The 27,617-nt window shown below is 42.6% G+C and overlaps 1 protein-coding gene across 1 annotated transcript in view; it reads right to left on the bottom strand.

Moving 5' to 3' along the window:
* PDE11A (phosphodiesterase 11A) overlaps positions 1-26,837 on the bottom strand; it is a 429,146-nt gene extending 402,309 nt beyond the window's left edge. The window contains exon 1 of the mRNA XM_069577105.1: positions 25,965-26,837. Within this exon, the coding sequence (XP_069433206.1) occupies positions 25,965-26,837 (873 nt within the window). The remainder of the gene's footprint in view (positions 1-25,964) is intronic.
* Positions 26,838-27,617: the final 780 nt, after the last annotated feature.

Raw genomic sequence — 27,617 nt, 5'->3', positions numbered from 1 at the left:
ATTCCATGGACAAAGGAGCCTGGTGGGCTACAGTCCGTGGGGTCCCAAAAGAGTCAGACACAACTTAGTGACTAAACATCAACAATTGTGAAAAGATGTTGAAGAGCTCATTACTTGTTGTTTACACCACAACAGGCTACAGATCATGGGTCTTAAGAATACAAATTGTGGCCCCAAGAAAACTGGGTTCAGATCTTGCCTCTCCAACTTATTAGCAGTGTGGTCTTGGATGGTGACTTCTCTGTACCTCAGTTACTTCCACTGTGCAATGGACTGATAATAGATCTGTCCTACAAAATTGTTTTGTTGGCTATATAAAGTGCTTAAGATAATGCCTGGCACACAATAGGTATCGTATAAATGTTACTTCTTACCGCTATTACTACTTTGCCTTCACAGGCATTAATGGGTTCTATTGCAAGCAGTGAAATTTCCTGAGGCATCTTGTCACAAACTCTCCAAACATGATACAGTTTACAGGGATCTTTGCCTGTAAATAATCAACACCTCACATCAATGAATGTGAACTTCTGGAAGGCATTCTAACACATTTTTGAACTTTTTATTCTATCAAAGAGACTTCTTTCATGTATAGGACTATTACAACCTTGAATATGTGAGCAAAGCATGAGTATAATCCTAACTATCTCCCATAGTAGTAAAAGTATAGACTCCTGACAAAATTGGATAACCTGGGTTTGCATCCTGGTTCTCCCATTTACTAGCTGTGAAAACCTTGGTAACTTACTAAACCTCCCAAAGTCCAGTTTCTTCAGACATAAAATGTGGGAAGAAGTGGTATTTTTACCGACAAAAGGTCCATATAGTCAAAGCTATGGTTTTTTTAGTAGGCATGTACAGACGTGAAAGTTGGACCATATAGAAGGCTGAGCACCAAAAAACTGATGCTTCAAATTGTGGTGCTGGAGAAAACTCTTGAGAGTTTGGTCTCCTTGGACAGTAAGGAGACCAAGTCAGTCAATTCTAAAGGAAATCAACTCTGAATATTCATTGGAAGGACTGAGGCTGAAGCTGAAGCCACCTGATGTGAAGAGCCAACACATTGGAAAAGACCCTGATGCTGGGAAAGATTGGGGGCAGGAGAAGGGGGTAGCAGAGGAAAAGATGGTTAGATAGCATCACTGACTCAATGGATGTGAATTTGAGGAAACTCTGGGAGATAGTGGAGGACAAAAGAGCCTGGTGTGCTGCAGTCCATGGGGTCACAAAGAGTCAGACACAACTAAATGACTGAGCAATAACAAAACAATATCTGTGTCACAGAGCTCTTGAGGAATAAATGAGAAAACGAAATCTTAGCACAGTGCCTAGCATATGTTATATGCTATTGCTATTCTTTTTTTTTTTTGTGGAGGGGGTCTGGCTAGTTCAGTTGAAAATTAGTTATTTGCCTGTGTACTAATCAAAGAATTCTATTAGCACCTGACACTTTAAGGATAAAATGCAAAGATGAAGTTTTACTAGCAGCAGTAACAGAACTCTTTTCTTGTGCTGTTATAATGTCAGGTTTAGTTCACATGAAGAGGCATTTTGGGAAGCTTTTATTATAAACTTTATAATATAGAACAATCCTGGAGAATTCATCTAAGAAATATATAGAAATATGTTGAGAAGGTGGTTAATAGAATAGAATCATCCATGCTCCCTTTCTACTAATGCTTCTTATTTGTCTTCATGATGTAAGAATTGGCTCAGAACTTCAGAATGATAGAATCATAGAGGGAGAAGCTCAGAGGATATCTCGTCAGGGAAGGCTGGTAACTGCCTCACTCAAGTCAGGCAGACATGACTTAAACACGGTTTGTCTTCAGCAAAGCTGAGCTCGTCTGTCCAGTGTTGGTGCCTCGGTGACTTTCCTTGACTCTTCTCAGTCTTCAAACCTATCCTGGTCCCATTATTCCTATCAAGTGGTCGATTTATTTTTGTTTGTGTTAACTATTAATTAACTTGTTCACAGCTGATGGGCTCTCAGATGTTTGGAGATTCTTACAGCTGGAAAAACCAGAAATTCTGAGGGAAATTAAGCAATAGTGATAGAATTATAGGCTGCAAAGTTGTCAGTTTGGAGGAAGGATCATTGCCTGATATTTTTTTGCCCACTGTTCCTTTGTCTTGGCCCATCTTGCTTCTGTGGACTCACTAGTGTTCTTCAGTTCAATCGCTCAGTCGTGTCCGACTCTTTGCGACCCCATCAACCGCAGCACGCCAGGTCTCCCTGTCCATCACCAAATCCCGGAGTCCACCCAAACCCATGTCCATTGAGTCAGTGATGTCATCCAATCATCTCATCCTCTGTCCTCCCCTTCTCCTCCTGCCCTCAATCTTTCCCAGCATCAGGGTCTTTTCCAATGAGTCAGCTCTTCGCATCAGGTGGCCAAAGTATTGGAGTTTCAGCCTCAACATCAGTCCTTCCAATAAACACCCAGGACTGGCCTCCTTTAGGATTGACTGGTTGGATCTCCTTGCAGTCCTTGCAGGACTCTCAAGAGTCTTCTCCAACACCACAGTTCAAAAGCATCAATTCTTTGGCACTCAGCTTTCTTTATAGTCCAACTCTCACATCAATACATGACCACTGGAAAAACATAGCCTTGACTAGATGGACCTTTGTTGGCAAAGTAATCTCTCCTTTTTAATATGCTGTCTAGGTTGGTCCTAACTTTCCTTCCAAGAAGTAAGCGTCTTTTACTAGTGTTCTTAGAATGGAATAATTATACAGAAAAACTTTCTTTGATTTTGGACTTGGAGACAAAGAGACTCATTTCCTATCACATAATAGTTGGCTATATCCTCTACTGCAATTAATTGGAAGACCCAGAAAGCAACCCTGGAACTAAATCATTTCTTTCCTAAAGATATCAACCAGTGACAATACCAAGCAATGGATTCTCTCCAGCCTTACCAAAGATACATAAAGACAATGGGTAGCTGTGCAAACAGAACTTTATTACAGGCCCCCTAGACTATGCTGCCAGCCAGAGGGCAGCCCCGAGCCCCTCTCCTGTAACATTCTGGAGCAGCCACCCGTAACACAATGAGTGGCTCAGACACGAGCATGTGTGTGTGCTCAGTTGTGTCTGACTCTTTGCAACCCCATGAACTGTAGCCCATCAGGCTCCTCTGTCCATGGGATTTCCCAGGCAAGAATGTTGGAGCCTGTTGCCACTTCGTTCTCCAGGCTCAGACATGAGGTCCATTCAAAACTAAGCAGATCTTGTTACAAACTCTTAATTTTACAGCTCAGAAGCAGAACTGTTTTGTAAGGTTTCTGATCTTTGACCCATAATTAAGATGAAATGTTAGAGCTGGAAGAGTCTTGGAAATCATTTTCCTAGCTCCTCATCCCTCATGTTACATACGAAGGTTCTGAGGCTGGTGTGAAGGGATGGCGCTCCTCAAAGAGAACAGGGCAAAACTGGCTGCTTATTTCATTTTTTGTCTTATTTCTCACCTCAGTCAGAAAGGGAGATGTTTACTGGATCTTCTCAAAGCCAGGAGTAGAAGAGACAGTGATACAGGAATGGAGAATCCTAAATCTAACCCTTATGGCCCTGTGGCCTAAAGGCCTCAGTGCTAGCTTCTTAACCTGTAAAAGGGAGAGCATAACAGCCAGTCTTCCTTTACCATCAGATTACTATGAAGATCATGCGAGATAATTCTGTAAAAATGCCAGGCTCAATTTAATATTCAGATACAGGAAACATTACTTTTAGTTCCAAAGGTGTTGACTAAGGACCTTAAAAATGGGATTTCTGCAATACACAGGAATGGACAAATTAATATTTACATTGTAATAATAATTATATACATATTATTACATATGTCTCCTTAAGCAAATAGCAGTTTACCAAAAGTGAAGCCATGCAGTTTAAAAAAAAAGAAAAAAAAGTCGTCTAATGCTTATTTATTCAAATTTCCTATTACAAATATTGAAAACCTGTCCTATTCTCTAGCTTTGTACATTTATACAGCATTTGAGAATTAGAAACACATTCCTAATGAATGGATTCCTTTATCGAGGATGGGGAAAAATTCTTTCATAAAGCTAGAATGCCAATTAAGAGAATACACACACACACACACTTACACACACAAGCCAGACATTACATTCTGCTAGAAATAATGAAGCAAGATGCAGATGTTGAGGTTCAACGTGGCTTTCAGTCAAGAGAAAACATCAGCTCTAGGAAAGAGAGTCACACAGCTCACAAAGTTTGGTGGACTTTGCCGTTGATGGATTGTCACAGAAGGGCAGAGGCAAGTGCTGTGGCTGAATTTTACAAATGACTAAGCAAGTTCCAGAGCATTAATTCACTGAGGGAGAAGCAATATAATAACAGAGGTGATTAAATCCCACATGCTTGCTGGTGGATTCAGGAGGATGGAAAATATTTCTTTTCAACTACAAACGGGGGGGTGGTGGGGAAACAGCCCTGCAGGGGACTTTCACCAGTAGGAATTTTAGGTTAACAGAGGCAAAACCGCAAAGAATCCGTTGGCCTGCGAATTGCTGGCATGGTAACTTCTGTGTTGCTCTTGCTAAGAATTCCTGGTGGATACTAGGCTAAGAGATATGTCAAAAAAATAGTATTTATCATTGTTCTCACTCTAATAAAAGCCTAAATGTTATATACCATGTATTTAAATACCAATTTTCCCGTCGCTTGTTCTACTTATAATGTACTTCAGAGGCAAGGTCTTTTACATTGCAAGGCATTGATCTGCAGGAACTAAATTATAATCATGGGCCCACGGGGTAGCAGTTTGAAATGTAATTAAAATCTGTGTGTCTTAACAGAAAGGCCAATATTTCATGTGTCTGACTTTAAAATTCAAAAGAAAGATCCTAATCACAGGTCACATGGAAGTAAAAAATGAAACAGTTGTTTTCTGAGGGAGGTCTATGAGATTTTAAATTTTGATTTGGAAATGATAACAAAAAACTATTTTCATGTTATATCTGTTTTATTTTAAAGTCAGTAATACCAGTGAGGACAAGAAGAAGACATGGAACAGGGAATAAAGAATCAGGAAAAAGAGACACAGGCAATATGAAGGATGGGGAGGGGAGGACAGGACAAGGAGGAGGAAAGTTGAGAGGGGAAAAGGGAAGCAGTCACACACAAAAGAGACAGGTATGGGGTGTCAGAAGAGAGGAAATGGGGAGCATAAGACAGGGAAACAAGAGAGGAGAGGAAACTGAGGAAAAGGAAAGAGGCTGGGGCAAGCCATTAGCTCAGAGGATTCTGAACTATGCTGTAAACACGCTTGTTGACAATATTGTTTCACTGAACTTTGAAGCAGTAACAATTGTGATCCCTGTCTTTGCAAATGTCATTAAACTGCTTACCACAACTGGTCACAGATGACTTTAGAAGAATTACATACTTCTCCAAGGACTGACTCTTTTCTAAGGTAATGATAGATTTAAAAAAAAAAAAAAAAATCTAGAGTCCGGAATAGAAGCTGACAATCTTGGAGGATGCTTCCTGGAAAGGAGTACAGGCTAAAGAAATATAAATATTTCTGGTTCTCAAGGGGAAGGTGCAAGCAGTGGTGGCGCACTGCTCATACCCAAGGTGCTGGGCTCCCTACGCGCATGGATGTGGTTTAAATTATCACCCTGAGAGATCCCCGCCTGACCCCACTTTCCCTAGCAAATGATCTGCCTTGCCCAAAAGACATCACTACTACCATTTTAAAAAGTATTTACTATGTATTTATTTGACTCCACTGGGTCTTCACTATAGCATGTGGGATCCTTTTTTCTTTTTAGCTGCACCATATGGTATCTTAGTTACATGACCAGGGGTTGAACCTAGGCCCCCTGCTTTGGGAGCAGGGAGTCAGTCACTGGTCCACCAGTGAAGTCCACTACTGGCATTTAAATAAACACATGAAAAACAGACTATATCTCCTTTGCTTCAACACTGCCATTATTAACAACATAATCACTCTTTTCTCAAAGCCCCTGGACTACTATATTAGTCATAGTTGATTCTTTTTCTCTTGTATTTATCCTCCCAAATCTGCTAATTCCTTTTTTTTTAAATTGATAATAGATGCAGTTCTTGGTTCCCTGTGCCTTCATCTCTCTAATATTCATAGCCTGGACCACTAGAGTGTTGTGCCTGACCACTTGACCTGGGGACCCTAATCCTTCCCTCTGCTAAGATATGATAGGCCCCTTGGCCTATACGTGGCCTACTTCAGTATTATTAGCTAAACCCCCAGTTGTAATTGACCTTGTAACCTGGTACTAGTACAATACCCAGGCGACTTGCCCTTGTAAACCACATTCTCAATTATACTGCTTTTCTTCATTTATTTATAGAACAAGTGTTTGGGGGTTATCTACTACCTGCTAGGCACTGTGCCACACACAGGGGCACTACAAAGCTGTGGAAGTCATAGCATCTGCCCCCAAGGCACTCATAGTTTAATGGAGAGAAAGACAGGAGAGCCAAAATTGAAATTCTCAAACACGGACTATATAGCAAAAGTCATATGAGCAAAGCGCCATGGAAGTAGGTAGGAAAAAAACTTCCATGGGGAGTTTGCCGTCCTCATTATTTATTCTTTTTTTATATAGTTTTATTTAATTACTTTTGGCTGTCCTGGGTCTTCATTGCTGCACAGGCTTTTGTTCTAGCTCCGGCAAGCAGGGGCAACGCTCCAGCTGGTGGTGTGCAGGCTTCTCGTTGCCGTGGCTGCTGTCATCGCTTCTCTTGCTCTGGAGCACACATGGGCTCTAGGGCGCACGGGCTTCAGTAGTTTCAGCTCCCGGGTTCTCAGTGTTAGTCATTCAGTCATGTCTGACTGTTTGCAGCCCGCCAGGACTGTAGCCCACCAGGCTCCTCGGTCCACAGGATTCTCCAGGCAAGAATACTGGTTGCCATGGCCTTCTCCAGGAGATCTTCCCAACCCAGGGATCAAACCTGGGCTCTGATGCAGAGGCTCAATAGTTGTGATGCCCAGGCTTAGTTGCCACGCGTCATGTGGAAACTTCCCAGATCAGGAATCAGACCCCTGTCTCCTGCATTGACAGGCAGATTCTTTACCACTGAGCCACCAGGGAAGCCCCTCATTATTTATTCTTAAAGTCAAACTGTAGGTGCTGCTGCAAAATGGCTTTATGGGTATGATCCAATGAAGCCACAGGGCCCCATGTTGAGAATCCCCCCTTCCTGCCCCACCACTTGAAGCTGAAGCTGAACTTGAGTTTTGTAGGGGAAGTCTGATGGAGCATGCCCCACGGGCTGACACTGTCTGGCTTATCGGTAGATTCACAGTCTCCCACTCTCTGCCCGATGTCCTCTACTTCCTTCTACTCAGGACCACAACAGGATCTGGTTGTTGGGGGATGTGTTGGGAGGGAAGGTGCCCACATTCTGGTGTTGCCCTCCATTCCCACTGAGGTCATGGGCATAGATACCAGGAGGGTCAAGGGCCCTGCAGTATCACAGGGCAGGGGCAAGGTGCTGGCTGTCCCCATCTCAGGCTGATAGCATCATGGTGCATTCAGTAAGCCTCTGTAGTGATCACTCACTCACCCATGACCCAGGTACAGAGAACATTCTAAGAGAGATTGCAATCTGGTGGCTGGGCTGGGGAGACAGACTTCCCTGACTTCTGCCAAGACCCCCATTTTAATTTTTCTCTGGGTCCCAGAAACTATGTAGCCAGGTCTGGCCCCACTCCTTGACCTTTTTAACCCTCAGACCTTTGAGTTTAGAGGCAACAATCTCCTTGGCAAACTTCCTGCCTGTAGAGTCCTATTCTCAAATCCATTCTCAACAACATCAGATAAAACAGCAAAAATCTTCTCCCCTGCAACTCTCAAGTCCCTTTTCCAAAGCCCAACTCATTCTCCCTCTCAGATCTTTCTGTGGACAATTAAGCATGCACATGAGTCCCAGCCTGTGAAAAACAGGAGGATCTGCTAGAAGAGATGGCTACCCACTTGAAGGTCCTGCACGTGGAACTGCCTGCATGAGTTAGATGGGACCTGTGGCTGGGAACCACACTGGGACAAGGACATGCTATACTTGCTAGCCTTCCTGCAGTTAGGTATGGCTACCTGCCTGAGTGCTAGAGCCTAGAAAATCAGTGAAATGGGAGCAGGAAATGATGTAGGCCATCTCCAGACACTACATCCTCCCACTTCACTTGTCCAGTTCTTTCTCCCCTCATCTGCCGTGTTGATGCTAAGGCCAACCTTGGGAGTCCCATGTCGAAGGTGTGAAGACCTAGGAAGGAGGGAATCCTTGGAATAGAGCCACCTATCAATAAGGAGGAGAGCTCAGGAAGAGTGGGAAATAAGCTTTTGTTGTGTTACCACAGTGACATTGAGCTTTGGAGGTGTATCTGTGAAAGCTGTAACAGTTTCGCTATTAATTAACACATATGCAAAACTTTCGGGAAAATAAATAAAAAATACAAAAGAGAGGAGAAAAATAAGCCCACCACCCTGAGATCACTCTGTTCATATTTTGGCTTATTGTCTTCCAAATAACGCCTTCCTTTCTGTAGGTGCTATTCCAGTTTCTTTTCACTGAGTCCTCAACAGGTAACAAACAGAATTCTAAGCACTTCTCATATATAATTTCATTTAATTCTGACAACCTTTTAAGACAGGAATCAATATTCCCACATTAGGACTGCAGAAGCTAACAACCAAAGAAGTAAAACAGGATGCAACTCTTAGTGGTAGGGCTGAGAACTGAATCCAGTCTGTCTGATTCCAAACTCAACCCCTTTCCTCAGGCTTTTGTTGTTATTGTTAAGATAAGTGGGATGCTACTGTTCTCTAAATATGCTCTGTTCACTTAATAGTTTGTGAGCAATTTCTCTGATTAAATATTCCATTATATGATGTACCATAGTCTATTTATCCAACCCTCTAGTTGGATGTTTGAGTTGATATTTTTACACTATTATAAATAAGACTGCAGTGAGTGTTCATATAAACAAATTTTTGCACATATCCATAAAAATTTCCTTAGGGCAATCTGGAATTGCTATATCAAAAGTTATAAATATTCCTAAGGAAGTACATGATTACTCCCAAATCATTCTACATTGGTGGTTTCTAAAAATGGGAGAAGTTACCCCTGAGGGACATTTGCCAATATCTAGAGACATTATTAATTGTCAAGACCAAGCAAGCATCTAGCAGGTAGAGGCCAGAGTTAAACAGAGGATACTGTTAAACATCCTACTATACACAGGTGAGCCCCTCTTCTCCCAAACAAAGAATTATCCAGTCTAAAATGTCAATAGCATCACCCGAACTGACACAGTGGTCCCCTCAGTGCATGTCAACCTTAAGATTAAATAAAGATTGTACTAACGTCTCTTCCATTCATTCAAATATGATTTACAAAGAACCTACTATATTCCCTATGTGCCGGATGCTGTGGTAGGTGCTCAAGTAGCATTGAGGAGGAAGGTCAGATCAACACCCAGGAGCAGAGAGAAGTGGCCTGGAAGTCAATTTTGGCTTCACTTGCTAGAGAGAAAGCACATCTATTTCATTTTATACTTTCATATTTTTTCATATCATTTTGCATTAAATTATGTCCATATAATCCTGCATTAAATTATACACACAAGGTTGCTACAAGAAATGATTACTATTGTTATATTACTACATACATGAATGTTCGATCCTAATTATTTTGGGGCAATCTCTAAAGAATAAAATTGGTTGTTTCTTTAACAGAAACCCAAGATCTTAAGTATAGAACATCCCTACGATGACAGTGGCTCCTCTTTGCTCAATTGATCTTTTCATTCTTTAATTTAACATAGTAGATCTCATTTTGATTAATTCAGAGGTGGAAAGATGTTTTCCTGCCCTTTCTATTTTAAATCAGTAGGTACTCCCTGAGTGCCGGTTCCTTTCTGGCTATTCCATGAGACTCACAGCAGGCACGGTAACAAGGAGGGACCAAATCAGCAGAAGCTGTTCCTCTCATTTGCTCATTTAAGATGTGGATGACAAATGAGAGAAGGTAGAGATGCCTGGGCTCCCAGCTGCACCATCAGCCTCCTCTCCAGAGATTTTGCACTCCTCTGCCTGCCTGGTCAATGTCTGGCACACTCCTTGCCCCTGGCTCCTCTCCTCCTGGCATTGCTGCATGAGAGTCTCCAGGCTACAATAAAAGGTCTCCAGGCTGTGGCTGGCCTGGGCTTTCAAAGCCAGTGCTCCAAACAGAGGAAATAAGAGAAGAATCTGGCCCCAGACTCATACTCGAAGGTGGAAAAAAGACGTCAGACTTGACCACGGCACAGAGGGCACACTCCATCACTGAGTGATCCTCTGAAAGCAAAAGGAGGAAGAGGCTAAGGGGCAAAGTGGCTACTCGATAAAGGTGGCCATTAGAGAAGGGTTATAGCTTTACTTTTCCAGAGTACTCTATGCAGAAAAGAATAGGAATCTAGATTGGTTTCCTTAGCAACCCTGGGATAATCTTTTCCACAAGGTCCCAAACCTACAGTTCTTAATTCCATCACAGCCATTATTAAAACTTTAAATATGTAATCATGCACATTAAGTTGCCAAATACCCATAGAAACTATTAGCTCATTAAACTATGTGTAGTCATTTAAATGAAAAATGAGTACTATGTAACTTTTTTTAAATTGAAAAAAGGTTAAAACATTCTGATAATCTGACAAAGTAATATATGCAGCAAAAGTACAAAAAGGGTAATGCATAGCACTAAAATTAACACCAAGTCCTAACCAAAAAAACCACAAGATAAAGTCTATCTTTTATTTAGTGAATAGTCAACACATTTAAAATTATGTCATAGAGTCTACCTAGCTTGATTACAAGAATTGAGATTTAATGTTCATCTACCCTTTAATGTCAGATGCTACAGTTTATTTAGTTCACAAGTAGGAGCTTCCTAGGTGGCACTAAGAGATGTGGGTTTGACCCCTGGGTTGGGAAGATCCTCTGGAGGAGGGCATGGCACCTCACTCCAGTATTCTTGCCTGGAGAATCCCATGGACAGAGGAGCCTGGTGGGCTACAGTTCATGGGGTCACAAAGAGTCAGAGTAGCATGCACATATGTACAGTAGATTCAAATATTGTCAAATCCCCAGGATTTTGAGAATAAAGCTACAAATGATCAATCTGGAGATTTCACATGAGAATTTATTGCCTAGAAATCCAGTGGATAACTTTGGCACAGGCAAAAGTAGAAAAATAAGCATACTGATCAATTGTGGAAAAAAATTTAACACAACTTTTTTATGGTTGTTAAATATAGAATATGTACTATGGTCAGTAAATCCTGACAGTCTAATATTCATTTAAAGCATTTGATTGCTTTATATTTTAAAGTAGTCATCACCTGTATATAAGGCATCATGTACTATGTGTGTTAAAATGTGCCCAGGATTCATCTTAATCAGGTATGGTAAGACATGCAGATATAGAAATGACTGTCATGAATGAGGAGGGTTATACTCCCAGATCCCTAGAAATAGGAGACAGGCAGGGCCACATGAGGATGGACCAGAGTCAGTCCAGAGCAGAAGGGGAAAGGGTAGGGCATGGTCCAGCATCTTTACTGATGTTCTCTCTGGAAGCAGTGGGCAAGGCAGGTTTAGGGGATGATTTGAGTAAATCAACAGGCTCTGGACTATAGGGGTGGTCCCTGGGGTGGTTCCCAGTTGTCCAAGGCCTGACACTGTCCTGCAGTGTCTTAGGGAGGGCAATTATTGGTTTAATAGATTATTGGTAAGAGTTTGTAAAAGAGAGGAGGTGGGCTCTGGATTGGTTGCTTTGCATATGAAGGTGCACTTAAAGGGAAGTCATTTGCTATGACCAGGTATTAGCTAACCCTCAGAGGGGCAGTCTCTCCAGGATTAATGTCCCAAATGCCAAGAATACCAATAATACAGAAAGAAAAAAAGCCTAGATATTCATCAACAGATGAATGGATAAAGAAGTTGTGGTACCGGGGATGATCCAGAGAGACGATATGGGGTTGGAGGTGGGAGTGGGGTTCAGGACTGGGAACTCATGTACACCCGTGTCTGATTCATGTCAATGCATGGCAAAACCAATACAGTATTGTAAAGCAAAACAAAGTAAAAATAAAAATTAAAAAAAAAAGAAGTTGTGGTACATATATACAATGGAGTATTATTTATCCATAAAAAAGAATGCATTGGGGTCAGTTCTATTGAGGTAGATGAAAGTAGAGCCTGTTATACAGACTGAAGTAAGTCAGAAAGAGAAAAGATAGTATATTAACATATATATATATATATATAATCTAGAAAAGTGGTATTGATGAATCTATTTGCAGGGAAGGAATGGAGATACAGAAATAGAGAATGGATTTGCAGACACAGTCGGGGAAGGAGAGTGGGATGAATGGAGAAAGCAGCATCGACATACATACTACTGTGTGTAAAACAGATAGCTGGTGAGAAGCTGCTATATAACCTAGGGAGCCCAGCCCGGTAGCTGTGATGACCCAGAAAGGTAGGATGAGGGAAGGGAGGGAGAGCCAATAAGGAGATGATATGTGTATAATTGTGGCTGATTTACATTGTTGCACAGCACAAATCAAAACAACACTGTAAAGCAATTTTCCTCCTGTTAAAAAATAAATTTTTAAAGTTTTTTAATTAAAAATAAGATGATGGGAGCAAATTAGAAATGAAAAAAGAAAGAAAATACAGCAAATACTACCATGTACAGCAGGTACTACCATGTTTTAAGTCAAAGTTCTTTTATGTGCAAGGTCCCTACCAGAGTGAGGCCCTGTGAATACATGTTGCTAGACTCTGCAGTTAAAAATATTAATAAAGCCTTACATTTCTTATTTTGCCCTTTTGAATATGCTTTCCAATTACTATCTCATTAGAATCAAATGATTATATCCTCACAAAATACCATATGGGGTAGACATGTCTGAACATTTTATCCTTATAACTGAAAAAACTAAGGCAGAATTAAGAACAGAATCCAAGATTCCTGTCGCCAAGTCTAGAACATGTTCTCTTACACTCTGATGTGGCTTACAGTTTAACAAAGTGATTAGTGATCTAAGAATTCAATTCTCAAACAAATGGGATTAATCAGGCATTGCAGGGAAGAGGTTCCATAAACTAGACCAATGTCATCTCTTCCCTGAGAGTGTCTTTGGCCCATGCTGCCTCCTCTAGGATTTCTTCTGGGACATAGGACATCAGGAGTAACCAGAACTGCTTGGAGAGAATAAGAGCGCCAAAGAGAGCATTTCCGAACTTGTTTTCAACAGATTTCAATCTCTGTGCTCTAGACTCATGAAACTCAGTGTTCAATGAAGGATATTCCTACCTGACTTGGTCTCCCTACACATTTACATCCCTGGTGAATAAACTAATATCCCTGCTGACTCTGGATAGTCCCCATCTGGTTCTTCAGATGCCCTTGCCACCTTTCACTGCCCTGTCCTGTAACAGGAGGCTGACTCCTATGACCCACTGTACCGGGGCTCCCTTTGCCTCAACCAAGCCTGGGCTCAACCACTGCGTGGCACCGGCAGGCCATAGAAGGTGTGAGAAGGGTAATCCTCCCCTGGCCCCTCTGGCCCAGGTCGTGGTTCGCCAGTGGCTGAGCTCCTCTCCCAGCCCTGTGGGAAAGCACAGACAGAGCTCTGTAACTCTCGCAGGACTCTGGGAGTTGCACCCTCCTCTTCAGATCTAGGAGTAGCAGTTCATTTCTACAAAGCAAGTGTAGGTGTACTGTTTACTCTTAAACACCAGGAAGGCTGAGGAGGAGGTGCAGCAAACAGCTAAATTTACTAGTGAAATAACTGGAAGGAACAGAAGGGAAAGAGAGGGCTTCCATTTGGACATGCCCAGCGGACATCTAATAACTACATCTTGGGAAGAGTAGGATGTAAAATGCAATCATCTCAGAAGTTAAAATTTTTATGAGACCTGTTGAGTATATGAAACATAAGATATGCAATCAATAAACCTGAAAGTTCAATGTTCCTGAAAGGTTGGTCAATATAATAAAGAGCTCCATAAGCACATTATAAGTAGGTATAACGTTGGTCAATATAATCCCCCATATCTGAAGATATTTTCAAAGAAAAAATCCTAATGTTTTCAAGACCTAATCCTGGAAGGGGTGTTTTATCTTCAATAAGTTATACTGTATGAATGAGGTCAGTCAGTTCAGATCAGTCACTCAGTCATGTCCAACTCTTTGCAACCCCATGGACTGCAGCATACCAGGCTTCTCTGTCCATCACCATCGCCCAGAGCTTGCTCAAACTCATGTGCATTGAGTCAGTGATGCCATCCAACCCTCTCATCCTCTGTCATCCTCATTTCTTATGAATGAGGTAATCATAGAAAACTGCTGCAGCTGCTCAGTCCCTTCAGTTGTGTCCAACTCTGTGCGACCCCAGAGACGGCAGCCCACCAGGCTCCCCCATCCCTGGGATTCTCCAGGCAAGAACACTGGAGTGGGTTGCCATTTCCTTCTCCAATGAATGAAAGTGAAAAGTGAAAGTGAAGTCGCTCAGTCGTGTCCGACTCTTAGCGACCCCATGGACTGCAGCCTACCAGGCTCCTCCGTCCATGGGATTTTCCAGGCAAGAGTGCTGGAGTGGGGTGCCATTGCCTTCTCCAAATCATAGAAAACTAGAAAGTTCAATTAGCTGAAACAATCATGCCCCAACCTGTTTTTGCTTTGAAGAAGCTGGCAGTAGGCTAGTTGTTATCATTTGGTCAGTGGCAGTCCACTTTCTATATAATATGGTCTCCACATGAAAAGAAGTAAAAGGAAAACAAACAAACAGTGGAGGGGATGAAAAGATGGGGGGTGGTTCCAGTAATCAACGTAAAAATCAATTAATGCAGAAAAGCAGTTCAGATAACTCACCAGTTATCTAGGTTTTATAAACTCCTATTTTCTTAATCTATAAAATAAGGTACAAATAATTAAAAGATGTGCCCAGAAACGAATTTCCTGGTTTAACTGTCCACATTCGCTGAATAATATTAGTTATATTGGCTGAATAGGCTAAAATTTCTGCTTAGAGGTGGTTGAACAACCATATAAAGAGGTGTCAGAGATAATTATTCAATTGAATAGAAAACCTTGTGTTAAGCCCTACACTGCTGAAAAAGTCATGATATTTAGTTCACAGTCAAGTAGTCATTTACATACCCAGAAAGAAGCATATTTAAAGCATTCAGTTCAGTTCAATCACTCAGTTGTGTCTGACTCTTTGTAACCCCATGAACCACAGCACACCAGGCCTCCCTGTCCATCACCAACTCTCAGAGTCCACCCAAACCCAAGTCCATTGAGACAGTGATGCCATCCAACCAACTCATCCTCTGTCCTCCCCTTCTCCTCCTGCCCTCAATCTTTCCCAGCATCAGGGTCTTTTCCAATGAGTCAGCTCTTTGCATCAAGTGGCCAGAGGATTGGAGTTTCAGCTTCAACATCAGTCCTTCCAATGAACACCCAGGACTGGCCTCCTTTAGGATGGACTGGTTGGATCTCCTGGCAGTCCTTGCAGGACTCTCAAGAGTCTTCTCCAACACCACAGTTCAAAAATATCAATTCTTTGGCGCTCAGCTTTCTTTATAGTGCAACTCTCACATCCATACGTGACCACTGGAAAAACCATAGCCTTGACTAGACGGACCTTTGTTGGCAAAGTAACATCTCTGCTTTTTAATATACTGTCTAGGTTAGTCCTAACTTTCCTTCCAAGGAATAAGCGTCTTTTAATTTCATGGCTGCAGTCACCATCTGCAGTGATTTTGGAGCCCCCCAAAAAAAGTCAGCCACTGTTTCCTATCTATTTTCCACAAAGAATAGCAAGGAGAGAGAAGAAAGCCTTCCTCAGTGATCAGTGCAAAGAAATAGAGGAAAAGAACAGAATGGGAAAGACTAGAGATCTCTTCAAGAAAATTGGAGATACCAAGGGAACATTTCATGCAAAGATGGGGTCGATAGAGGACAGATGGTAGGAACCTAACAGAAGCAGAAGATATTAAGAAGAGGTGGCAAGAATACACAGAAGAACTGTACAAAAAAGGTCTTCATGATCCAGATAATCACGATGGTGTGATCACTCACATAGAGCCAACATTCTGGAATGTGAAGTCAAGTGGGCCTTAGAAAGCATCAATAAGAACAAGCTAGTGGAGGTGATGGCATTCCAGCTGAGCTATTTCAAATCCTGAAAGATGATGCAGTGAAAGTGCTGCACTCAATATGCCAGCAAATTTGGAAAACTCAGCAGTGGCCACAGGACTGGAAAAGGTCAGTTTTCATTCCAATCCCAAAGAAAGGCAATGCCAAAGAATGCTCAAACTACCGCACATTGCACTCATCTCACACGCTAGTAAAGTGATGCTTAAAATTCTCCAAGCCAGGCTTCAGCAATATGTGAACTATGAACTTCCAAATATTCAAGTTGGATTTAGAAAAGGCAGAGGAACCAGAGATCAAATTGCCAACATCCCTTGGATTATCGAAAAAGCATGAGAGTTCCAGAAAAACATCTATTTATTAACTATGCCATAACCTTTGACTGTGTGGATCACAATAAACTGGAAAATTCTGAAAGAGATGGGAATACCAGACTCTGACCTGCCTCTTGAGAAACCTGTATGCAGGTCAGGAAGCAACAGTTAGAACTGGACATGGAACAACAGACTGGTTCCAAATAAGAAAAGGAGTATGTCAAGGCTGTATATTGTCACCCTGCTTATTTAACTTCTATGCAGAGTACATCATGGGAAATGCTGGGCTGGATGAAGTACAAGCTGGAATCAAGACTGGTTGGAGAAATATCAATAACCTCAGATATGCAGATGATACCACCCTTATGGCAGAAAGTGAAGAAGAACTAAAGAGCTTCTTGATGAAAGTGAAAGAGGAGAGTGAAAAAGTTGGCTTAAAGCTTAACATTCAAAAAACAAAGATCATGGCATCTGGTCCCATCACTTCATGGCAAATAGATGGGGAAACAGTGGAAACAGTGGCTGACTTTGGTGCGGGGGGGGGGGGGGGGGGGCTCTAAAATCACTGCAGATGGTGATTACAGCCATGAAATTAATAGACACTTACTTTTAGAAGGAAAGCGATGACCAACCTAGACAGCATATTAAAAAGCAGAGACGTTACTTTGCCAACAAAGGTCTGTCTAGTCAAGGCTATGGTTTTTCCAGTGGTCACGTATGGATGTGAGAGTTGGACTATAAAGAAAGCTGAGCGCCAAAGAATTGTTGCTTTTGAACTGCGGTGTTGGAGAAGACTCTTGAGAGTCCTGCAAGGACTGCCAGGAGATCCAACCAGTCCATCCTAAAGGAGGCCAGTCCTGGGTGTTCATTGGAAGGACTGATGTTGAAGCCAAACTCCAATCCTTAGGCCACCTGATGCGAAGAGCTGACTCATTGGAAAAGACCCTGATGCTGGGAAAGATTGAGGGCCGGAAGAGAAGGGGAGGACAGAGGATGAGATGGTTGGATGGCATCACCAACCAGTGGACTTGGGTTTGGGTGGACTCTGAGAGTTGGTGATGGACAGGGAGGCCTGGTGTGCTGTGGTTTATGGGCTCACAAAGATTCAGACATGACTGAGTGACTGAACTGAACTGAACTGATGGGACCGGAGGCCATGACCTTAGTTTTCTGAATGTTCATCTTTAAGCCAACTTTCTCACTCTCTTCTTTCACTTTCATCAAGAGGCTCTTTAGTTCTTCTTCACTTTCTGCCATAAGGGTAGTTTCATCTGCATATCTGCAGTTATTGATGTCTCTCCTGGCAATCTTGATTCCAGCTTATGCTTCCTCCAGCCCAGCATGATTTAAAGCATTCAGTTCAGTTCAGTTCAGTCACTCAGTCATGTCCAACTCTTTGTGACCCCATGAATCGTAGCACACCAGGTCTCCCTATTCATCACCAACTCCCAGAGCTCACTCAGACTCGCATCCATCGAGTCAGTGATGCCATCCAGCCATCTCATCCTCGGTCGTCCCCTTCTTCTCCTGCCCCCAGTCCCTCCCAGCATTAAAGTCTTTTCCAATGAGTCAACTCTTTGCATGAGGTGGCCAAAGTACTGGAGTTTCAGCTTTAGCATCATTCCTTCCAAAGAAATCCCAGGGTTGATCTCCTTCAGAACGGACTGGTTGGATCTCCTTGCAGTACAAGGGACTCTCAAGAACCTTCTCCAACACCACAGTTCAAAAGCATCAATTCTTTGGCACTCAGCCTTCTTCACAGTCCAACTCTCACACCCATACATGACTACTGGAAAAACCATAGCCTTGACTAGATGGACCTTAGCTGGCAAAGAAATGCCAGTTCAAAGGAGGAAGAGATTATACCCAGTTAAGGTGGAACTGCCAGGGTTCAGAAAGAGTTTTATGAAGATGGGCTTTCAAGGATGAGAGAATTTAAATGGGTGGAGAAAAAGAAAAGGCAAAGGGACAGACTGGAATATACACACAGCAGTCAATGGTCAGTAGAGACCACACTAAGAGTGCCTGGCATGAAGGTTTTACAGTCCCAAGACCTCACCTTGAATCCCAGCTCCCTCTCTTAACAGCTGAGTGACTTTCAGCAAATTTCTTAACCTCTCCAAGCTTTAGTTTCTTCTTCTATAAAATGGGAGTGGTAATAGCTACCTCTGGGGATTGTTGAGAGGATTAAAAGAGGCAATGCCTGTTCTATAGCTAATGCCAGGCTCTTAGTTGGTGCTCCGTAAATAGAGTTCTTCTTAATCAACAGCAGAACTGCCGTTTCCCTTCTATCATGTTTACGTTTTTTAAAAATTGATACCCTAAAAAGACATCTAAAAGGTTCCTCAATTTTTTTCACTCCGGTGGGAAAGATCTCTTCAACTAAATTTGCAACAGCCTAATACTATATTTTAGGAAAGGAAACAGAATTTATCATTAATGTATGAAACACTGTTCAGTCATTGAAACAACCAATTAATAGGAAACTCTTTGAGTTATAGAAAATAAACCCCTTTTTATGCCAGGAAAATTTCTTAACTATTTTAATCCTAAAAATAAATAAATAAACAAATAAATTTAGCCTGAATGCCTATGAATGACTGGAAACCAACGTTTCTCCCAAAATATTAGAAATCCAACCCACTATTTATGAGTAAACTACTTCTTTTATGATTCAAATTCCTCTTTCCAAAAGAATGTGGTTAAATGCAAACCATCCTTAAAATAAGTGACTAAAGTAGCGAGTAATGGACTCAAATATCTTGTTGACTTTCCTATGAAACAACTCAAAGCTTTTTTCAGTGGAAAGCTTCATATGACTCCTCAACACTATATTAAACATGAAACACTGACTTCCAAATTCATCCAGCTTGTAAATAAACAGGTGACCTCAACCTTAGGAACCAAAATAAATTGGTCAGATTAGTAAACATTTAGTTTATGGGTTGGGAAAAAAAATTAAGTTAGCCTTAAATAACTTCTCCATGATTCTGTAGGAACTGTACTTTTCTGTGACCTCTCCTCATGTTCAAAGCAGCAAATGCAATTTGTCACCGTGTTTATCATGATCGTGTGTCTGTCAGGAAGAGCAGCTGAAATAGCAAATGTTTCCTGCTTCAAACACAAAATCAATTCTTGTTCTGGGCTAGTGAACATGGTTATCGGCTTGAGGGAATTTTTAAAACACCATGTAGAAAGCTGAAACGAGATTTCGTGAAACTCCTTTGTATTTCTAGTGTGGGGTGAGATGAACATCTGCCTTTTGAGCAAATCTCAGCAACTTAATCACAGGGCTGTAGACCCATGTTGGTCAGCACTGGCTTATCAGGAAATGAAGCATATTCACCACTGAATTTTCTATACACATGAAATTGATCCCTCCTGAAACCAAACACTTTTAAATGTATTATTTCAATGAAAATTATTCTAAAATAAAGTGAACAATGACATTCTGTGAAAAGGAGTTATTATATATCACTTTATTACTATTTTATATATGTTAATAATAGCAGTATAGTACAATGCATTCTTAAATATAACTTTCTGCATAATTTTTTTGTTTGGTTTTTTGTCTCTTCAGGGAGAAGCAATCAGCTCTCCTTTCTTATATCATGAGAAGGCAAAGCAAGACCTGAATGAGCAAAGATAGGGAAAGAGGCATCCTGGCAGAAAGGATGAAAAACACAGAAATAGAAAAGCACTATTCGGGCATTGAAAACAGCACAGAATTTAATTAGGATGGAGCTGAGGCCATACAAAAGCAGTAAACACTAGACTGGAATAAAATTGAACTCTTCCACCTAAGACTCAGTGCGACTCAGAATCAGGGCTGGCCTCATAATCATGTAACCAGTGCAATTGCACGGGGGCTCCCTGCTTGAGGCTTAATGCTGTGGCTGTGTGAAATTCTCAATAATTTTATCTTTGAAGTCATGCTTTGTAAATGAAGTCCAATAGGACAATGGTGTATGAGTCCAGAGCTCACAGTCAGTCTCCCATCCCACTGCCTGCCTACGACTGGTTCTTGGCCACTGATTCTTACTGCCTGGTACCCCAAGCCCCACCCAGTATACCCCTTGTCAGCCCTGCCCTGAGACCAGAAGCCCCAAGCAGTTGGAGGTGAGGCCCAACTGATTGGCCATTGCCCTCTGCTCCTGGCTGGGGTCGGGGTGGGATGGGGCAAGGGTCAGGTGCATGCCCCACTCCATCATGAAGAGGAACAGGGCGGTGGTCATCCCCACCCAGAGCTGGCAGCTCTACGGCACATTCAGCAGGCAACTCAAAGGGGCCTCCCGCTCACAGTCAAGGTACTGAGAATTTCTCAGCATGAAAGTTGAAACCACTTGAGGGTCACACATCTGCTGTGGGTTGGGGCAGCAGACCCTTGGGAAGGCAATATTGCCTTCTCCATCTCCAGCCAGGCTCCTGCTTAATCATTTTGACTGAGCTCCACAAATTATGTAGCTGGCTCCACTTAAAATCTCTACTCATTCAAGCTTCTCTTTCTATTGTTAATGACAGCATTACCCTTCTCCATATTTCCCAGGTATAGAATCTGAGTCATCACTAACTTCCCTCTCTCCTTGCCCATATTCACACCTGCAGGACATCCCCACATAATTCTGCTGTCTTTTCCTACTTTTCGTGCTTTAGTGCAGCAGTTCATCTGGCTCCACCATGCCGTCATAATAATTCCAAATTATTTTCACAGTTTTGAGCCTCTCCTTGTTCAGTCTATTCAGCCACTGCCACCAGGTTACCCAAAACACCATTCTGACCATGCTAAAAAGTTCTCAAATGTTTCCTGTGGCTTACTATTGTTGTCTTTGTTTAGCCAACTAAGTGATGCCCAACTCTTTTGTGACCCCATGGCCTAGAGCCCGCGAGGCTCCTCCATCCATGAGATTTCCCAGACAAGAATACTGGAGTGGGTTTCCATTTCCTTCTCTAGGGATCACACCTATGTCTCCTGCTTAACAGGGGGATTCATTACCATTGAGCCATCTGGGAAGCCCCATGGCTTACTGTTAGGGAAGCCCAAATTCTTCAGTCAGGTGCTCAAGAGTCTTTCTTTTGCCGTCACCCTACTTTTGCATACTCATCCTGTAGCATATGCAATACTTTGGCCAAATTAAACCACACACTCTCCTCTATACACATTTTGGGTTGCCCGGTATTGTGTTTCTGCTGAGGTCATTTTGCTAGACCTGGATGCCTTTTCCTACTCCACAACTATCTCCAACAGTGAAATCTAACCCTTGTCCCAGTTTGAATGACACCTCCTCCATGAAGTCTTCTATAATGAGCCAAGTCACAGTGTGACTCCATTTTCCTCTGTAACTAATGCCATTCGGTTCGTGTCATTTATTTAGTACCGCTTGGCATTACTTGTTCATGAACAGTTCACAACCTTGTACTTGGAAGTACCTGGAAAGCACGAAGCAAGTCCTCTTACCTCTGTACACCCACAGGCCCCCTAGCTGGGGCTTAGGTATAACAGGCACTCAGTGCATGTTTGTTGGAACTGATGAATAAATGAATCTGTTATGTAAACAGATCAGGTTTTCTGAAAGCCTGGCACACCTGTTTAACTCTTCTGCGTCATCCCCTTTACTCCTCTCAGCTCACATAACAAAACATCCTGACTGGTTTTCAAACCCAAAGCCTATCAAACACCTGTAGCATCATTACCAACACTAACTAAAATATCATCTCACACTTTTTATTAATGTTTAAAGTGCTATACTCTGAACGCGTAGAATAACTTCAAAGAGAACACCTGTTATTTGAGTGCTCTTATTTTCAACCTCTTGAGGGCAATTTTTTCATTACTATATTAAAGTGGGTTGTTTAATAACTTATAGCTGACAGGGGAAAAGGTAGCTTGCAGTCACTGTGAGCTACACTGAATATGTAAGAGGAATTTTTTTTTAATTTGCAATTCTTTGTCTCCTAATTTCAAGGTGAAATTAGGACTAATTGAGGAAAGTAATGAAAAATAATGAAATAAACTAAGGAGTATTTTTGCTTTCAAAACTTTTACTCAACTTTAATACCTCATTAGTCTACTCTTGACTTCAGGATGCCATGCTTATTATCATAATGTCATAAGCATTTTCAGTGCCTTTCTCTCATCCACATACTGAACCTCTAAGGGGATCATCACTTTTATTAAATAATTAAATTTTCAAATTCCATGTGATAAGTTCATCTCCTGAAGGAAAAAAGCACACTCGTTGAACCTAAGCAAGAAATGCCTTACAAATATAGTTAATAAAAAATCAGAGAGGATAGTTATATTTCCACATAGGAACTTCAAGATATTTACATATATGATCAGAATTACAACAATATTTTGATAAGAGAACATGCATTTGGAAGGTTGTCAGTTTTCATTAAGAGAAATCTATAAGAGCAGGAAATGGAAAGGATAAGGGAAAATACTATAACATGGGAAGGATGCGATATCAATACAACACTATAAAAAGTTTTAAATTGCATGAGCTCTAAAAGGAACAAAATGTAGAACTTTTGATAGGATAAGATATGGTCAAGAATTTTCAATCACAGTTAGAGTAATCTTAAGCAGAGGGTGAAAGACTAGACATTTCCATATTCCTTGAATGAAAAGTTAGTTCTAGAATATTTAATTTAAGGGTGGAATATGACTTAAGGAAAGATAAGGCTGGTCAATATGTGCTGAGTTCATATCTCAGCCCCAGATAAGAAGAAAAACAATTAAAAATGAGAGAAAGAGGAAAAAGAAAAACACTAGTAAACCAGATATCACTGTTGTCATCATAAACTGTTACCATTTCCTGAATAACTGAAATGTGCCAGGTACTGCTGGGGGGGCTTTAATGCAGCATCTCACTTTATTTTCAAAACAATTATCTTTACTGCTGCTACCGCTAAGTCACTTCAGTTGTGTCCAACTCTGTGCAACCCCATAGACGGCAGCCCACCAGGCTCCCCCGTCCCTGGGATTCTCCAGGCAAGAACACTGGAGTGGGTTGCCATTTCCTTCTCCAGTGCATGAAATTGAAAAGTTAAAATAAAGTTGTTCAGTCATGTGCAACTCTTAGCAACCCCATGGACTGCAGCCTACCAGGCTCCTCCATCCATGGGATTTTCCAGGTAAGACTACTGGAGGGGGGTGCCATTGCCATCTCCGGATCTTTACTACAGAGGTGTTATTATTCCCATTTCACATATGAGTAAATTGAGACTCAGAAATCAAGAAATTCTCCCAGAGTCACACTAATGGTGACTAGTGTACCATAGTAAAGAAAAAAAAGTAATTTTATCAAAGAAAAGTAGTGAAATAAAAATGAAGAAAAACACACCAGGACAAAAAAATATATTTTGAAAGAAACCAATGGAGAAAGACAAGAGAAATTTCCTAAGCAGATCAAAATGAAGACAAGGAGTGGATCAAGATCTCAAACTCTATAATTTTTTAACTTTTTCCCTTCCTGTCTTTGGCCAGTTCTCCCACCAACCCAGTCTTTACAGCCATCATTACTACCTGGGGAAGGTAAAAAGAACTCTTCATTCTCAATGTCAGTTTCCAATATTAAAAGGTAACTCTGCTTTACCCTCTGTCTTCAGAATAAGAGTAGGGCCCAGAAGAAACATCCGCTTCTGAAAGCCTGATTTTCTATGCCTGTGATAACACCTCTAGCAAAATACTAGGCAGCAGAAAGACAAGTTAGCTGCTGAGGAAGCTGAGAATTATGCTATTGAAGAGAAGACAGTACATATGAACAGTACTAAATAGAAGTTAGGAGCCAGCAGAAGGGAGTAAAAAATAAAAGCTACAGAAATGGGGGAAAATCAATTGGGGAAGAATAAGAAAAGTAAAAGCAATAGAGAGAAAAGGCTGCAATTCCAGGCTATAACAAGCATCATTCTACCAGGAAGGGATTTTTTTTTTCACCCAAGCACACAATAAGGATGTGGAAATAATGAGAAAGAAAAGTTTGTGATTTTTCAACTTTTTACAGAATCTTCAACATTTCAATTATTAAATGTTTTTATTTCTTCCCATGGTTTTCTAGGGTTATAGAGAAATAGACACCTATTAAAGATCACCCATTGCTTGTCTGTCCTAAACTGATCAAAGTCTTTAAGAAGGATATAATGAATAATGAATCTAATCAGTAAATAAGTTAACAAAAATGGTATTGTGATAGGCATTCCTTAACATTAAAACATTATATTGATAGACATCCCACAAAAACAAGAAACTTGGTTTCAAGACAAGCTCCTCAATTTTCTATGTAATATTACCAACTTTCAGATGAAACAGAAAAATATTTACTTTTAGGGTCCTTCCCACCACTTTTGCTATTCTGAGCAACAGCATCAAACTCAAGAGAAACCTGCAGCTTTATTAGATAACTAGAAGTGCTCATCAAATGACAACAAAACTTTCATGACCAAGGAATAGAGCTGTCCATTATTATGAACCCCAAAGAAGTCTCCTAGAAAGTGGCATCCAGGTTCATTATGTTCAGGGAAGTGATACTGAAGAAATTAGAATGGACTGACTTTCAGAACCATGATCTAATAGCAAGTTCAAATCACTGTGAAAATGAAAGGCTTAGGAACACCAGACAACAGCATGATGGGCTTCCTTCTCTACCTGAATCCAGCACATTCACCATGCTCATTGCCTTTGGAATTGCTAGACAATTATCCATTTTTCATTTGCTTCACAAACTAAAAACCTACTTGCTCGGTCAAGAGCCCACTGCAGATAATGCTGGATTCAAACCTAAATAACTCTTCAATTTGTCCAACTTCTCTCAACTCCACAACAGAAGCAGTTAGAATAGATGCTAAAAAAAAAAAAAAAAAAAAAGGGGGCATAAATGGATCCGAGGCCCATTCTTCCCTTGACTTTTCTCCTCTTTTCTTCATCTTCCTTACCTTCGAACTCATGTAAGAGAAGGGGCTAAGGAAATAGCTAGGCACTTTGATCCCCTCCCAATCTGGAATGAGAATGAAATGCATTATGGTCCCCAAATGACATCAGAGACACCAATATACCCATTTTCTTCAGACTAACACTGGAATTCTAGAGTAGACATCTTCTTCCAGCACCTAAAAAGAAATGCATCCTAAAACCATACACTGATATTCTTAAAGACAAGGTCCCTTGACAAAGAAACACAAGGTATTACTGGATACAAAAATGTATCCTTGTGTGTTATATGAATTTTCCACAAGCCACTGTGTGTTAGTAAAAGACCATTCTATCAAAGAAGGTATAGTAACATTCAAACTAATCTAAACTCAAAAGGAATTTAAATAGCAAAATTCATACAGTAAAGAATCTAAGTTAATGTGTTTGTGGATGCCCATGGGTAACAGAAGGCTTGGCTCCCAGACCAATGGGGCTCTGGAAGGGGACAATGCAAAGTCCTACCTGGTAGGCATCAGGAATGTTGACCGTCTCTCCATGCTCCCCGACATAACCAATGATACCTTTGCCCCAGGGGACCTGCACCTCGTTTGAGTTTTCTGTGCTGCTGCAGGGCAGCAGTGGGGTTCCTGCATGCACGTCAAAGAATTTGGAGACCAGGCTCTTCTTGCCAGCAGCCGCCCCTTCCACCAGGAAGAGAGAGCAGCGGTCTGCGTCCACCATGAGGCAGACGAAGATGAGGATCTTGTAGCTCAGACTGGTAAGATCAAGGTCATTGGAGATATCCTTGACCAGTTCCAGGAAGAACTGTCGCTCGTTATGCTTTTTGAGGTGGCACTTGTAGTCCATGGCCGTAGGGGGATACTGAGGCAGATTCACCCGAGATTCCAGCAGGGCACTGAGAATGTGGGCGGTGGTGGGGGGCAGGGAGCTGGCCTTCCGGAGGAGCGCCCTCCGCCGCACACTGCTCAGGGGCTCCTGGGCCCGGGCGGTCACTTGTTCATCGTAGGTCCTGTTCACGTGGATGGCCTTGGAGCGGGCAAAACTCTTCCTCAGCTCTTTCTGAGAAGCTCTCCGCTGCAGGCTCTCATCGCCCCGGTTGCCACTGGCCCAGCTGGGACCCATGGGGGCCCCCCTACACTCCCCGCCGCCCGGGGTGGGCTGGCTGCTGGCAGAGCCGTCGGGTCCAGGGCCACCGCTCGTGCTGGCGGCCGGGGTGGGCCTCGGGCCTACCGCCCCCTGACCCTGCCCATGCCTCTGCATCCACTTCTCCACCATCTCCTGCTTCCCCTTCCGCATCAGGTAGTCTTCCAGCAACTCTGGGTGCCTGTCCAGGAAAGTTTCCACCTCCCCAAAGTCCAGGCGGGAGGCCGTCATAGTCCCAGCCTCAGCTTTCCCTCCGCCTCTCTACACCGGGACCAAAGGAGCCTCTGCTCCGGCCTCTAGCTGGTCCTGCCCATGGCTACCCCACCAGGATGCCGGCCCCGAGCTTCTGCCACCAGAGGAATCCCAAGGGGCTGGGAGGCGCCCGTTCCTTCGGGCTCAGACGGCGGCTGGCAGGATCCCCACACCCCGGTCCTGCTGCTTGCGCGCCGCACAGGTGCCCCCACGGCGCTGCTGCCGCGGCTGCGGCTCGCGCTGAAAACCCGAGCGACCGCGGCTCTCGCTCCGCCTGCCGCCGCCGCCGCGGCTGCCTGCACCGGATGAGTGGACCGCTGTGGACGCGAGGCAGGGCAGGACACGCCCCTGAGTGAGGCGCGGGTGCCCCGGGGAGCAGACGGCGGGAGGAGGCAGACGCGAGCTCCAGCCCCGCCAGCGTCCCCGGCCGGGATGCCCGGCGGTTCCTGGAAGAGTCCCTGGCCGGCCGGAATCGGCGCCCGGGAACACGACCCGCAGACTCCTGACTGGGACAAGATTAGAGGCGAGGCGCACCTCGTTCCGTCCCCCTCCGTCCTTCCTTACCTCCCCAGCTCCCTCTTCCCCGCGCCTCAATCCTCCAACGTTTCACGGAGGCCCCGCGGGAGCCCAGTGGGAGCCCAAGTACTAGGAAGTGTTTATGTTTTGCAAGGATCAGACCCAGACGCTGACTCCGAGGAAATGAGGGTGCTCAGAGACAGGGGGATTATTTTTCTGGAATGTGACTGTGGATTCTTGGCT

Source organism: Ovis canadensis, chromosome 2 (assembly GCF_042477335.2).
Source record: "Ovis canadensis isolate MfBH-ARS-UI-01 breed Bighorn chromosome 2, ARS-UI_OviCan_v2, whole genome shotgun sequence".
NCBI classification, from domain to species: domain Eukaryota; kingdom Metazoa; phylum Chordata; class Mammalia; order Artiodactyla; family Bovidae; genus Ovis; species Ovis canadensis.
The sequence above is the reverse complement of the archived record's forward strand: the minus strand, read 5'-3'. Positions and strand labels throughout refer to the sequence as shown.